The sequence below is a fragment of the Bactrocera oleae genome, chromosome 3, assembly GCF_042242935.1.
Source record: "Bactrocera oleae isolate idBacOlea1 chromosome 3, idBacOlea1, whole genome shotgun sequence".
Classification (NCBI taxonomy): Eukaryota; Metazoa; Arthropoda; class Insecta; order Diptera; family Tephritidae; genus Bactrocera; species Bactrocera oleae.
The window spans coordinates 4,992,057-5,007,863 of NC_091537.1; the positions used below are offsets into that span (position 1 = coordinate 4,992,057).

Here is a 15,807-nt window from a genome sequence, read left to right on the forward strand (position 1 = left end):
TATTAATTTTGCCACGAAGTTTGTAACACCCAGAAGGAAACGTCGGAGACCATATAAAGTATATATATAAATGATCACCGTGACGAGCTGAGTTGATTTAGCCATGTCCGTCTGTCTGTCCGTCCGTCTGTCCGTCCGTATATACGCGAACTAGTCCCTCAGTTTTTGAGATATCGATCTGAAATTTTGCACCTGTACTTTTCTCACAAAGAAGCTGCTCATTTGTCGGAACCGCTGATATCGGATCACTATAGCATATAGCTGCCATACAAACTGAACAATCGGAATCAAGTGCTTATATGGAAAACTCTTTCGTTTGACGAGGTATCTTCACGAAATTTGGCACGGATTATTAGTTAAGGCAACAATGTAATCTCCGAAGAAATTATTCATATCGGATGACTATAGCATATAGCTGCCATACAAACTGAACTATCGGAATGAAGTGCTTGTATGGAAAACTCTTTCGTTTGACGAGGTATCTTCACGAAATTTGGCATGTATTATTATTTAAAGCATTAATCTAATCTCCGAAGAAATTGTATGGATCGGATGACTATAGCATATAGCTGCCATACAAACTGAACAATCGGAATGAAGTGCTTGTATGGAAAACTCTTTAATTTGACGAGGTATCTTCACGAAATTAGGCACGAGTTATTGCTTAAGGCAACAAATTATTTTCCACAGAAATTGGTCAAATCAGATCACTATATCATATAGCTGTCATACATATTGAACGTTCGGAATCAAGTTCTTGTAAGGGGCCTTTGTTTTTGTGAAGGGTATTATAGCTTCGGCGCAACCGAAGTTAACGGTTTTTCTTGTTTTGTTTACTAGCCGCCAGGACTTTGCAGTTTATTGACGGTTGACTTGCCGTCATTGAGAATTTGTGTGCCGTAAAAAGTCCAAAATTTTTTTAATTTTATAAAATGATAAAGAAATCCCAAAAGTGTTTCAATTAAATACAAAAGGGTTTGAGAAAAACTTTTAATATGTCAATACATTTATGTTTTTTTTTTGTTTGCGAAAATCTCTACATTTTTTATCTATCCTTTAATTTAAGTCAGCCAGGCAGCTTGTATATATGCACATACATATATTATAACGACAACAGGATACACCACAACCAATATACATATATATATACAGTGTTGACAAGGGTTTGAGGCAGCACTGAAATTATTTTTTGCGGTTAGCAACTACACTTTTCTGGGCCATTACACCACTTATCTGCTAATATTGCCTGCCTGCCACTCAACAAAATGGCTAAGTAAATATATAAATAAAAAAAATGAAAGCAGTATATCAGAGTACACTTCATCAACTCCAAGCCTCGCCGCACTAACGCTAACCCACAAGCAAGCCAATATTGGCATACATATACACATACGTACATACAATACATACATATATGCGTAGGGTGTATTGCCGGCACTTGTGTAGGCCGTTGCTGTTTTTGTTGTACATTTATTAAATACCAAACAGTAAACAGATGTGCGTTGAAATGGAGGACAATCAACTGTAGATAATAGACCATAGACCATAGGCAACAAGCCAATGGCAGCATAACAACAAGACAAGAGCGCTGAGGACAAACAGCTAAGGCGTCTAATATACCAAACACATAAAAGGGGAGCTAGAAAACTAGTGGTGTTAAAGCCAAAGGGCGACAAGTGATATATATGTGCGTTGCATAGGTCAAAAATCGTACTTGGCTTTGTGGCAACGCGTGCACGTAACCGGGCGTAGCAAGCGTCTATTTGCTATGGAAATGTATGCTAAGTCATCTATATTTAGCTTCTATTATAGATATAGTACAATACATTTATTAATAGCATAATCTGTTGGGGTAATATTACAAATTTCTCATTAAGAGGATGTCAGTTTCCTCTATGCGAAACAAAACGCCTACATTCAGCCGGTGATGACTTTAGAAACTGGCCAGCAGTTAGGCTGCTTAGCGGTAAATATTGATGTGTGGACAAATGCTGATATATGGAAGGCATATTGCGAGTAACTGTACATTTATATTATGGCTATATGTCAAAGTCTTACGCACCGTATGTATGTATGATTCATATGGAGTAAAGGTTAAACAGCTTAGCTTATGCACTTATATTATCTTCATTTTGATGAATATATCTGATATAAATGAATGTAGGAGTGAGTCAGCTTTAAAGACAACTTCCAGCGAGTCACATAAATAATTTAAAGTGAAATTTTTATGAGTATATGACAATAAATTGCGACTAATTTTGGATTTTCACTAGAAAAGTCTGCAAAAATTTTCACCTACAATAAAATAATACCAAAATTTACTTCAAGTTTACTTTGTCACATACAAAAAATTTGTAGTAAATCATTTTTGTTGTTTTTTTCAAATATCAATCATTTCTTGGATATTGCTCTGGTTGTTGCAGTGTTTTAAAATAAAAAATATTATTACCTTACGCATAAATTCATTTTTTAATACTGCTTTCGACTTACCTCACCGGCGTTGTCGCTCCCGATCCACCTCGTGATGAGCAACTCTGTCCGTTTGTATGTGTAGGTGAGCCAGTCAGCGAGACATCATTGCCAGCTGTAGTGGCATGTGAGACAAGCCAAGCATCAACCACCTGACGTGTGGCTTTTCTGTAAAGAAAAATCAGTAAAAAAGTTGAAAATTATATAATATTTCTATTTTTAAAATTTTCATAAAAAATATATGAAAATTAACACAAATGACAATTTAAATATTTTGGCGGATCTTTGTTACAACACGGTAATATCCATCTGTCGAGGATATTGGATATGGTTAGCACGGTAAAGTTGTTAAACAGAAAATTTAATGTTAAGCTATTCTACTCTATTTCGTTTTTTTCTTCCAGCCTTTCTCCTGCGACTCCTTTTAAAATATTAAAAATAGTCTTTAAAAAAATTAACAACAACAGCATACAACTGAAAAATATATGATATCAATGAAACATTTTCACACAAAATTCTGAAGTATTTTCCACTTCCTAAGCAAAACCAGAAAACAAAATGCCATATCAATCACTCTTAAGTATTTTTTCAAAATCAAAAATCAACACTTGATTGAGGTCAAGGGCAACAAATGTGCAAATGTTAAATTCTAAAACTTCTGAACAGCCAATTATATGTTATTTATTCATGATAAATATATGCACACAGCTTGATAGGTCCTTTCTTCACTCGAAAGCAGCTGGCAAAGTCAACTTCATTGAAAAACATTGAAGCTTGGTGCAGTTCAAAAGCGATAGTGAGCAACACAAAAGGCAAACACAGTAGAATAAATTTTATTTTTATTTTATTTTAGATATATTTTGCTGTTGTTTATTGCACACAAAAAACTGTTTGCTGCATTGCCGACCACAGGACGAAAATAATAAATTTTGCGAGAACAAATCAAAATATGACAAGAGCATGACAGAGTCAATAAATCATTGAAGCTAAATAAAATAACGAGACGGCACACACATACATATACGTAATGTTATTGCCTGCCAAAAGCGCATACATTAACTGCAGTGGCCCAAATTTCAAAATTTTATCTAAATTGTGACACTCGCTTGTTATTTCGTTACTCTCTTATTATTTATTATTATTTTCTTTTTTTTTTGAGTTTTTATTTTGCGTTTTAGTCCTTTTGAGCACTTACACTTTTGCTGCAATTATTTCGGCAAATATTTGCACAGGCTCACAAATGTTGGCTATGAACTTGGCTTGCTTTTTGTTGTTGTTGTGCAAATATATTGTTTCGTTGTTGTTGTGCAAATGTTTTTGTTGTTATTTGCGTTGCTCTTAAGTGAGCAGTAAGCAAGTGGTTTTACAATTTTGCCAAAGCCTCCGCCTAAGCTGCGCCATTGTTCATTTTCCACTTCACAGAGGTTGCTCATACGCCATGGCAGCAAATTTATTCAGTTGGCAAAGTGGCTGCATTTTATTTTTTGTTGCAGTTATGCTTGTATGGAATACGCGTTATAAATACGCAACATTTTATATAACTTAACAGTAGATGTGTAGCATTTTGGGATACCGTTACATTATCATTGAAAAGTTGCATAAGTCTTGATTGGCTTAAAAGAAGTTAAGAAAGTCGTACAAATGGAATACGCTGTGTATTTTATGAATAATCGCTTTAGGGAAAATCTTTAAAAAAACTACTGCAGAACATGACATCATTAACCATGTAATCATGGTTCATAACTTAGAGTCCAAATGATGAAAAAAAACCGGTCAAATGCACAATAACCGATTCCAAAGTCTTTAGTCTCAATGACCGTCTTTAAAATAAATACTCGCCACTTTTTAACTGATATGCGACAAATAATTTTCTCAAAAAACCTTTATATTTTATCCAATTAACTCCATGACCCTAATTATGAAAACTTCCTTTTACCACCGTCTTAGAAGGACCGCTATCTTATATGCATACATTTTCTCAAATTGCCACCATTTTCTTAATTTGCAAACATTTCGTTCATTACAAACGCTTTTCTAATAAACGTCAAACACAATGCTATAAATAACAATATTATACAAAATAACCAATAATGTATGTCACAATATTTGACAGGCAACAAAATTCCGTAGAATATTTATAGAAAGCAATTGCTTTCGCCAGCTGCTGTTGCTAAATCCCACTCAATAGGATTTATGCAAATCATATGGACAAAAGCGCATAAAAATGTACATTTTATTAGCAATAAGCTCAGAAGTGCCCGCATACACCCACAGGCATCTTTACAAATACCAATACATATAAAAACCAATGCTTATAATCTCAACCAAAATCGGTGTTTCACGCTAAACTGACCTTTTTGGTAGACGTTTGTAGCAAGCAAATGGCAAATATGTATGAAAATATTTGTAAACACCAAGGAAGAGCATTAATATACATTCCTACATTCCAGAACACACACACATAACATTTAATCTCTACTTTTACCCACATTCATAAATATTCTTTTTATTAATGGCAAATTTATGGGGTCAGCTTATTCAACTTCCGCATGAAGAAGTTTTCATTTTTCCTCTTCTTTTTTTTCTGCATTTCTCTCAATTTTTCCCTACCTTCAATTAAATATTCACGCTCACATCATTGACGCTTGCGCCACATTGCTTGCCAGCAATTGAAGTTTTATATTTCATGCGTATGCTTTTGCACTTGTGAGCATTTTTAACACTTTAATACAAGTACAATATTTATTTTCATATTATTGCATTTTATTCAGTTATTTTTATTTCTGCTTTGCATTACTTTGGTCTCATATTCCTTTTTATTGCTGCGGCGCGTGTTCGTTGGCGTACTGAATATCATTTGAATTCATTTCACTTTCTTACATTATGCTGCTCGTGTTGCCGCTAATAAATTGATTGACATTGTAATATCCTTTAATATCCTGGTTCCTTTGGTGACAATTTATGGAAATTCTATATTTAGCCCACCATTCACTTCTCATACATTCCGTTGAATTTTGTATGTGGTTTATATGTGAATGTATGTGTGTATTATTTCGGGACATAGAATGGGTAGCTTCGGGACGGTGTAAGGAAGTTGTAAAAATTAAAGCCGGTCTAGGGTAATCATAAAGTATTTAGAACTCTCCTAGTAATTGGTTTTATAAATAATATAAAATTTAATACTTAACATTTTTTTTTGTAAATTATATTTGCGAGATAAAAACAAATTTTGTTGTATTACTGTTCTCAAAAACAAAATTTTGTATTTCTATATAAATCTGAAGCCAGCCAATATGTTTATTAGATCAACAATTTTAGTTGTACGCTTTTATATCAGGAGAGAAGCAAAATCTAACCATAAATCTATAAGAGGGCCGATACAAATCAAGAGGACTGAATTAATTGGGTAATTATGGGTTTTTAACTGAATACAGCTTAACGTTTTCTTTAGCAGAGACACGAACACGAAATGAGAATTTACGGAAGGATCGATTTTATACTTAAAGGATCCACAGAAGTCAGCTGCAGTAATATACTAGAACAATTTTTCCGCATTTGGATAGTTGGTCTTGCCTGCTGATTCTTTTAGAAATATACTCAATTAGATAAAATTTCTTCTTAGCAGAGACACATACCAACTTCTTAACTTTAACACACTCTAAAACTTTAATTAAAGAAATTTACCTGATAGACGAGTGTAAAAATATCAAATCTGATTGGAAGTAGAAGTAGAAGGGATTTCAAAAAAATATCTTTTTATATAATTTTATTTCCTTATATCATACTTGTATATCATAATCGAACATCTCAGCCAAATTAAGTAGGCATATTTCTCTTCTATTCGCTCCCGTCGCACTCATTTACCCAATATAGAAATGGTAAACCTATTTATATAATATTTTTCAATATCTTACTTTTTAAACCTGAACCATATTTTAAAGAATTAAAACAGCTTATAAGTTAGACAGAAGAATTCCAACAAAAATTGTCAAATCATAAAATTCAGATTAGAAAAAAGTTTAATGCTGACTTGGCGTCCACTTGGCTGACTTTTGCACACTGTTGCCAAGCAATGATACCTACATAAGCAATTAACATACACAAATATATAGTAATATACTCATACATGTACGTTTGTTACACAAATACCTTTTATCTGACTTGGTGCTGCTATTGTATTAAGGGAGGAGTTGCAAGGCAAAAAATAGATAATAATTGTACTTTGCGGTATATCAACGCACATATTTCATTCCCTCGCATGCTATAAATATACTCATGTGTATATTGAGCTGTATTTTCAAACTCACAACAGTATCGTAGTTATAGTAGTGCTACAAGAGTATTTATACAAAGAAGCATAAGGACATAGATGTGCCCTCATGGATATATATATATAATTATATATGTTTCTTTACGCTTGTATTTAGGTTTCTTAAGCTTCCTATTCTTCTTCTTATATAAGCAGGATTATCAGTATTTTTTACAAGGCCAAACTTAAGACAATCACTTCGAAGCTCTGCTGTAGCTAATCTTTTATTTGCTTGTATTTAATAATTTTTGTGCTCATTCTGCGTTCAACTTCGGCTCTATCACGCCAATCTCCCATCCTTTGGTATGTGCTTCACCCGCTTACCTTATGAAATAATCCTGTACAAATTCTTGATTCTCATCCATCCACGCCTCCATGCGCGCCTGTTCAGCATCGTAGCCCTTTTGTGTTGTATGTTGCATGGTGTGCGGGTTTTGTTGTTGCTGTTGATGATGATGATATTGATTTTGTGTAGTTTGCAGTTGCAGGGGGACACCGGTACGCTGATTTAACGCATTGGCGTTTTCAAAGCTGACGCACCCTGTGCCCCCCTGCTCCGCCGATGGCATACGACCGGTGTGATGGTAATGATGTGTTTGTGTCTGACACTGCGCACTCGGCTCCTCAATGCTACGCAGCTGTAGGCCTGCAAGAAACGAAAGAGGGAGTGAATTAGTTATTGAATTGAGGGTAACAAAAATTTCGCTGAAAACAACTATGTTTTGAAAAAGTTCAAAGTTTTGTAAAATTAATTGTCACCAGATCTATTTTGATATATTTTTTAATTTTTAGTCGTTTGTGTAACGCCTAAATGTAGGCAACGTTTTTGGAAATTAATCATATGTGAATTAAATCGCTGCATACATTTAAAATAATATTGAATGAGGAAGAAAAGTACAAATTAAGCAAGGAAAAGGACTTTGGAGCAGATCTTTTATTTCCACGGATATTGGTTTAGCCTTTTACATATTTTTCTGAGTCTTGTTTTATGTTTTTGCCTTTGTTAAAAAACGGGGACCATCAGACATATCAAACTCCAGTAAAACTATGTATGAGAAATATATGTGTGAATTTATACATACTTATATTTAAATTATATACCTTAAAGAAAAAGAGATGTACCCTAAAAGTGTATTTGTAATAATTCACGTTAATAATGAAGCTTCCCCACAGAGCCACAAATTCTCGACATAAGCCTCCTCGGTAAAAAACTAACTCATTTAACATATACCTCATATACCACAAATATACCTCCTTCGTTTATCCCCTTAACGCCCTACAAGCACTATTCCATAGTGAGCCAACTGCAATTTGAGTGCATAAAGGATTAAATAAAATTTGTACGAGCAAAGCCTTAACAAGGGCAAACCACTAGGGTGCGACACAAATTGGGTTTGGCAGCAGCAAGCAGCACAAACAAAAACAAACCCCAGCATATCACACATGCCAAAGCAGCCAGAAAACTCGTTAAAGTCATTTGAGCCACACTAACAAGTTTAAATTATTTTTATACGCCAACACACATTTGCGTGTGTGTGTGTGTGTGTGAGGCATATGAATATAAAAATGGGCAAAATGCAAGCACATATGAGCACATTTTATTTGTTTAGACCATTCCTGCACTCAAATTAACACAAAAATGTTGGCACAGTATTGGCATATATGGTATATGTCGGCATACATGCATATATATACATATATATTACACATACGAATCAAATTTGTGGGTAAAAAAGTTTGCTGTTTGAGGTTTTCTACACTTTCCATCACTGCTTCCTGGAATTTTTTTTTGTTTTTTGTTTTTGTTTGCTTGCTCGCTACCTTCATATCAAACACATGTTCGTGTGTATGTGTGCTCTTAAATTTGCAAAAACAGCAAACTCAAGCACGCACTCAGCTCTCGTATGAAATGAAATTTTTATGCATTGGCGTGTGAAAAGTTAACCGTTAGCAGAAAGTTCCTATGCCACTGATTTATTTTTTTTTTTTTTGCAGAATCGCATTTAAAAGCAGTTAGTCAGCGTTGAGCTCTAATGCATTTGCTAACTTGTCTGCAAACGTGCCGTTTTGTTGTTGCATGCTGTATTCGTCATGTTGATTTTACACTTGCATTAACAACCCACGAAGTTTTGGTGAGTAAAAGTGCTTAATTACAAATCTGTAAACTTTCTTTGAGTACTTCGGTGTGGAAACTTCGTTTTGATTTCCATTTAAAATACGTTTCTTTTTTCAAACAATGTTTACTCTTTACCCTCACTAGAGAATAATTAGTTATCTGAAATAATCACAACAACAGGCACCTTTATGCACATTCGTTTCATTATCTGAAATTTCCTGCTAATACATTTTTGTTGTTGTTTTTTTCGCATATATCTCATCAAAAAGCTTAAAGGAATTAGTTCCAGCTTATTTTTCAAAACTTTTCAGACAAAAAAAAAATATTTGTCATTGTTGAAAATAATTTTTACAAACCAAATGGCAATAAAATAGCATACTCGATCCAAAGAAATCTAATTTATTTGTTGACCGATTTAAATAAATATTGCCGGACTCTCAGTTGAAATAAGAATATATAAAAGTTTGATTGAATTATGATATTGCTGAGCGAAAGTAAGTAGAGCAGTGAAGACAATCTAGAATTTTTGATTTCTTGTTTGCTTACAGTACATTTTAGGGTCTTAGAAATATTATTCAATTTGCAGAGTAATGAAAACAAAAAAAATATTTCCCAGTCCAATCCGTTACAGTGTGTGAAATCATTCGGGTCAGTCTGATTCGACACGTCACGATGGTAATCAGTAACTATAGCACGTATGCACTTAAGATGTTACACAAAAGAACACTATCTAGTACTATTTTGTCATTATTGTAAAATTTTTCTATATTATAAATAATCTACTAACAATTTTTCCCACTCAAAAATTGTACAATTTTTTTAAACGTTCATCATTTAACAAAAAAAATTGGTATAAAGCAAAAAATTTCTTAATTTACTGCAAGCTTTATGTAGATCAAGATACCGTTTTATATATTTTTTTCTGATTGCATATTCTCTTAAAACCACCCTAGCCCTTAAAAGCCGTTTAACAAAAAAAAAATCCAACGTTTGCCCCAGTAAATTGACTCTTGAATCAAATGTCAATACAAAATGTGTACTCTTAAATATACTTGTATGCTTAAAAATGATTGAAAGCAAGAAATTCAACTTAATTTTTCTTACTCGTTGAAAATATTGTAAAAGCTTAGTAGAGCTTTGGAAGCGCTTTAAACTAAAAATTTTCCTAAGTGCTGTTTTCATCCAAACTATATTCTAAAACCACTTAATAAAACGTTTGAAAATCTCACACTGCATAAAAAAAAAAAAATTACACAGACTCAAATATTCCATGAGTTTTTGTGGCTACCACTTTCACCGGAGCCAAAATGTCCTGGCAAAGCACATAACTGCATTTTCTCATCACCATAGGTATGTGTGTTAAACTAACGTTTATTTCTATGTAACTTTTTTGTATGCAGCATTTTATAGAGACATATTTGTGCTGAAGTAAATGTCAGCGCATATCCTATAACGGAGCTCTTTTTTCGTTTTTTGTTTTTGCACCAGCAACCATGTATGCATGCCAGCGGCATTCCGCGCTGTGACATCCTGTTGGTCTTTTTACGTTTTTGCGTGTGCCACTTTTATGCTACAAGTATTTGTATAACGTGGGAATTTTTTAAATATCACAAAATATTCACGAAATGGCATTTGAAGCACTTTGCCGTTTTAGTAGTGCCCTTTAATGCACACACAGATGCAGTCGCATACAAATGCTGGCAAAGCGCTCAAACATTTTAACAGTTGATTTTCATTCTTTTTGTACGATTTTCATTTCGTTGCACTCAAATTTTATTTTCTCTAATAAAATATAAATAAAACGGAAATTATAACAGTTAGTAACGCAAAGCAAAGTGCACTTGGCAGCGCTGACAAAAATGTCTGTAGTCATGAAAAATGAAAGAGACACTAACAGTGCGCAGTATTGAAATGCGTTGAGCACGCCAGAGCAATATCAGATTGCATTCAAATTTAAACACACTTTGTTAAGAAAATTACGTAGATACCATTTTATCTACGAAAAAGAAACAAAAACAAAACGTAATTGTGCACAAAATATCGAAAATGAGATTCAATTTTTTTATATGTTATGAAGTTCCTAGATAATATGGCAAGCCCGTTAAAAGTTCCAACTGTTAGCGGTTTTGCATATTATTTTACGTTTTTTAAGAGTTTTTCTTTTAAAATATAAGCCAGGGAGGCAAAGAATACTCTTTCTGAATATTAAAGCGAGTTTGCAGAAAAAAAGTTAAAAAATCAAACTTTTAACAATTTTTTTTTATAATATTGACTCCGAATTAGCCTAGATCAGGTATAAATTGTGAGATTTGCCAAAAAATAATGTATAGCACAGCCAAAATTATTATTTTGACTCAATTAAAGAAACAAAATTCCAGCTTCTCTAAAATTGATGAAATCTCTGAAGCCAGAACAAATTCTTTACAGAACACTACGACAAGGAGCAGCATTTAATCTAGCTTAAACAAGATAAAACATTAAATTTTCTCGCCAGTATACCTATGGTATATAGTACAAGTATATAAAATCGTAAGGATACTGTATTTTTCATGTTACTCATACGCAATGTATACTTGTAGCTCTTATTAACCAGAATAATCTCATAAGTAATATTTTTATTAAAAATAAAATTTTATGAAACATACCTAATAAATTTACCTACTAAAGCCATATGTTCGTGTATTTGAAAGCTTGTGCTCGCTTTGTTAAAAAATGTTACTCATACGACGTGTAGCACCTATTGTTTACACTATGTTTCTATTCAGACAAAATTAGTACTTCAAAAATGCTAAAAATGAATCATTTATGCACTAAGCTATGAATTATATGCTTTGCTAAAATTTTTTAAATGGATTTGTTACCAGAAATCTGTGGTTGGCAACACTTGAGAACTAAGCGTTTTTGACAAAGAAAATATTAAATATTTAAAAATTATGTGAATATAGCAACAATTGAAGTACTAAAGTAAGGAATCTAATATTATTTTGCACTTAACTCATGAATGAAACTAAAAGTCCAAGTCTCAAAAAATGAGGAACTAGCTCGCGTATATACAGACGGAAAGACGGGCATGGGTAAATCTACACATATACATATATACTTTGTACGGTCTTCGAGATTTTCTTCTGATAGTTTAGTGTACTTAAATTTTCACGCATGGAAATTTTGTATATCTCAACTTTTTTTTGACTTTATGAAATAAAAATTGCTATAAATTCCACTCTTTGCCATCCAAATTCCACCAAAAAACTTCAACCCTTCAACCACAAACATTCCAACAGCTACCCTCTTACATTTATCTTAACTTAATGCCCTGTTATTTTCAATTGCATTTCATTAACTGTTTAATCACGAAAGTTGCACACAGCAAACCACGAGGTGCACGGTATTTCTGCTCACCTGATACCGGCGAACTGTTCGCCGTATTTGTTGGTGTTGTAGCGGCCGTTGCAGCCGTTGTGGCACTATTAGCTGTTGTCGTTGTTGTTGTTGTTGTTGCTGTATTCTTATTTGACTTATTCTTTTTGTAGCGACATCCACGAAATCGGCACATACTTGCAGCCTGGCCCATGGGGCCCGCCAGCAATGCGAATGTTAGTCCCTCCGTCTTAAAGAGTTTAATTTTGATTTATTTTCCTGCACTGCGTTGTTAACCAGCCACGTTGATTCTAACAGCTGCAATACCAACAACGATAGCGAATCGGCCAGCGCTGTATAAGCCAATTTGCTGTGTTGCAATTGTAATGAAATTTGCTTTGTGTCGAGCAAAGAATGCTCACCTTCGTTGATGCGTTGATACTGTTTTTGTTTTTGTGAGTGCTCGTCAAGTGCTTCTGCTGCAGTCGTCCAAACGAAATTTCGAGTTTCTTTTAGCAAGTGTTGTTGTTGTTGCTGTTGTTGCCGCTGTTGCTTTAGCAATTTAATTAACCGCTGCTGTGGCTGTTTTGCTTGTTGTTTTTGCTGTCGCAACGTTTTTGTTTTGACTTTAACTTTAGATTGTAATATTAAAAACTGCAACTGAGTCGCCTTTGTATGCACTTTCATAATAACTTTCGTTGAATTTTGCTGCTTCTTTAGTCGACTGTTTGTTTTAATTAATTCACTGTTGTTTGATTGTTTATTTATTTACTTAGTTGTTTTGTTTTTGGCAATATTATTTTAGAGCTGAATTTTAACTAAGTTCTGGTGTTAAATTCAAAATTCACTCTCTTTTGCAAAGTTCAATGAATTATTTTTATTAATACAAGTTCTGAGTTGCACTAAAAATTTATAATTTTAGTAAAAAAGGTGAAAAATTAAAAAATTGTACTAAAATTTATTTTGTAATTTTTCTATTTCCATGCAAGGATTACAACTTTTTTATTGAAACATTTTTCATTTAATTTCGTCGGTTTCATTTATAATTTTCTTAATTTTTTATGCCTCTATATGTATATAGGTTTTTGTTTTTAATTAAAGTGCACTTCTGATGCAACAATGTCCAGTAATTTCACAATTATTAAATGTAAAATAATAATATAATATATTTTTTTTACAAAAAGTTTTTTGTTTACTCATTTCACTGTAATAAGAATTCAGTCATTTCATTTTTTTAGTTTATTCCGTTTGTTTAATTGTATTTGATTTCATTTAATTTAAACCTCACTTTTATGTTTTCATTTATTGTTGTTTTATTTTCTTTTATTTAAATTAATTTAGTTTTATTTTATGCAATTTTATTTTATTTTATATTATTTTATTTTTATTTTTATTTACTTTATTTTATTTTATTTTATTTTTATTTATTTTATGCAATTTTATTTTATTTTATTTTATTTTATTTAAATTTATTTTATTTTAATTTAATTCATTTTATTTTATTTTATTTTATTTTATGTTATTTTATTTTAATTTATTTTATTTTATATTATTTTATTTTATTTTTATATATTTTATTTCATAAAATTGAAATTTCACTTTTTTGTGTTTAATTTATTCTTACTCTATTGTATTTAAAATATTATGTCCGTGGCGGAAATGTGATAAAATTTCAATATTTTCAACATTTTGCACACAAAAAGACATTTGTACCAGCAAATATTCCTTTATACATATGGTTTAATGTGTCCGTCGGCACACATTTGAGTGCTCTAACTTTCACACCTGCCAACACGTGCTGCATATTTCTTTGTTTTTTTTTGTGTTTAATTTTTTGTGTTTTTCGGTGTGTAATTTATGCAAACAGCGTGTAGCATTACACAAAATAACAAAAGCAACAAATTTAGCTACGAAATTGAAACTGAACAAACACGTGCTCCGTGCACCTAGCATCTCTTGCAGCCAGAGCTGAGTGAGTACTCCATTTGTTTAGTTTTTGTAAATTTACAACTTTGTTTAAATTATGGTTTGATTTGTAACAGCAGTAAGCACATTTTTAAAGCTTGAATGTAAGTATAATTTTTGAATATTTATAAAGCTTTAAATGCCTTTATCTTGTGCATATTATTTAAAAACGCAAAAAAAATAGTTCATGTCTACTTTCTAAATAGAAAAATCGCTTCATATCAGATATAAATTTGCATTTAAGCAAGAATTTTAAAGACTTTATTTTTCTCATGAAAAAATGAACTAAAGCGAAAAGTTTTTCAGCAGCAACTTTCAGATTAAAATTTGAATATAAGTATTTTAGTATAATAATAATAATAATAACAAATATTCATGCATTGAGAAATTTTAGTTAACAAAAGTGTCGACTATAATTACAATGTCAGAGCATTCCTAAAAAATAGCCAGTATACTAAACCCTGCGCACTTACAAAAACAAAACGAAGTCAATGCAAATGCACAGAAAAGAGTCCAATAAAAATATAATAAAATCTAACAGAAGATAGCAGAGCGTACTGAAAATAACAGTCGCGCAAGTGCAGGGTTGCTTGCGCAGCTTTTGCCACTCAACTCGAATTTGAATTTGAAGCTTTGCCTCGCAAATAATTTATTCATATGATTTCTGTCATTTTTATGTGAATATTATGCGCTGCGTAAATGAGCATATCTTATTTACATACTCACACTTTCACACACAAACACACACAAATTTGTATTGAAAGCAACAGCGCGAGCAGCAGTGGCAGCAGCAGCCGGCGAGTCAATTAACAATGATAATATTTACGCAGAAATTTAGTGCAAAGTAGCGAAGCGCAAAAGTGTGATGGCGTTGGCACACAATGCACTCACACATATATAGATACTTAGGTGAGTGTGAGTGTGTGTGTGTATTGCATTACAAAAATACGTTTAATCCGCACTGGCTTATAAATTTTAAAACAAACAAGAAATTGGCAAAATAAATATGGCAATTTCTTAAATAAACAGAATTGCTAAAAGATAAACAAACGACAAACCGAATGCAAGCACAGAAAACGCAGAAAATGGCTAGATGAATGAGTTTAAGAAGTGTGAAGCACATAGCTTTAAACAGGGCGACAATGCCTATGGCAGTGAAGCATCAAGCTGGGCAAGAAAAATAACGGTTTATGATTGGAATTTCCTGCGCAAAATAAAACTAGTCAGAACATAATCAGATTTGCATTGATTTGCTGCAAATTTTGTACAAAAAAAAGAGAATATAGTCACATGACAGAATGAGTATTTTGCAATAAAAAGAAGAACCCGCAAAAGTTTTAAATTGAAATTGTTGCTAAGCATATAAATTTCACTAGAAAGTTAATTATATTTTTGTAACTAGTATGAGACGGTTATATTTCTGACAGAAATCTAGCAATTGAGATTTTCTCTAGAAATACAAAATATAAAAAATACCAAGAAAAGAATAATCGGCTGGCAAGTATAAAGTTTATAATTACTTAATTTAACTGCGGTGTGCTTATTTAAGTATCGCTTTATACACATATTTATTAAAAATATGTCGGTTGGC

At 32.5% G+C, this 15,807-nt stretch overlaps 1 protein-coding gene across 5 annotated transcripts in view; it reads right to left on the reverse strand.

Annotated features, from left to right (window-relative positions):
• Positions 1-15,807, reverse strand: part of Pde11 (Phosphodiesterase 11) — a 115,575-nt gene that overhangs the window by 19,532 nt on the left and 80,236 nt on the right. For 4 of the 5 annotated variants that reach the window (XM_070107318.1, XM_070107317.1, XM_014247789.3 and 1 more), the window contains exons 2-4: positions 12,294-13,153; positions 7,103-7,424; positions 2,491-2,637 (exon numbers count right to left, since the gene is read on the reverse strand). In XM_070107318.1, the coding sequence (XP_069963419.1) occupies positions 2,491-2,637; positions 7,103-7,424; positions 12,294-12,465 (641 nt within the window). In that variant the 5' untranslated portion in view covers positions 12,466-13,153. The remainder of the gene's footprint in view (positions 1-2,490; positions 2,638-7,102; positions 7,425-12,293; positions 13,154-15,807) is intronic. The other variant, XM_070107319.1, reaches the window with a different exon arrangement.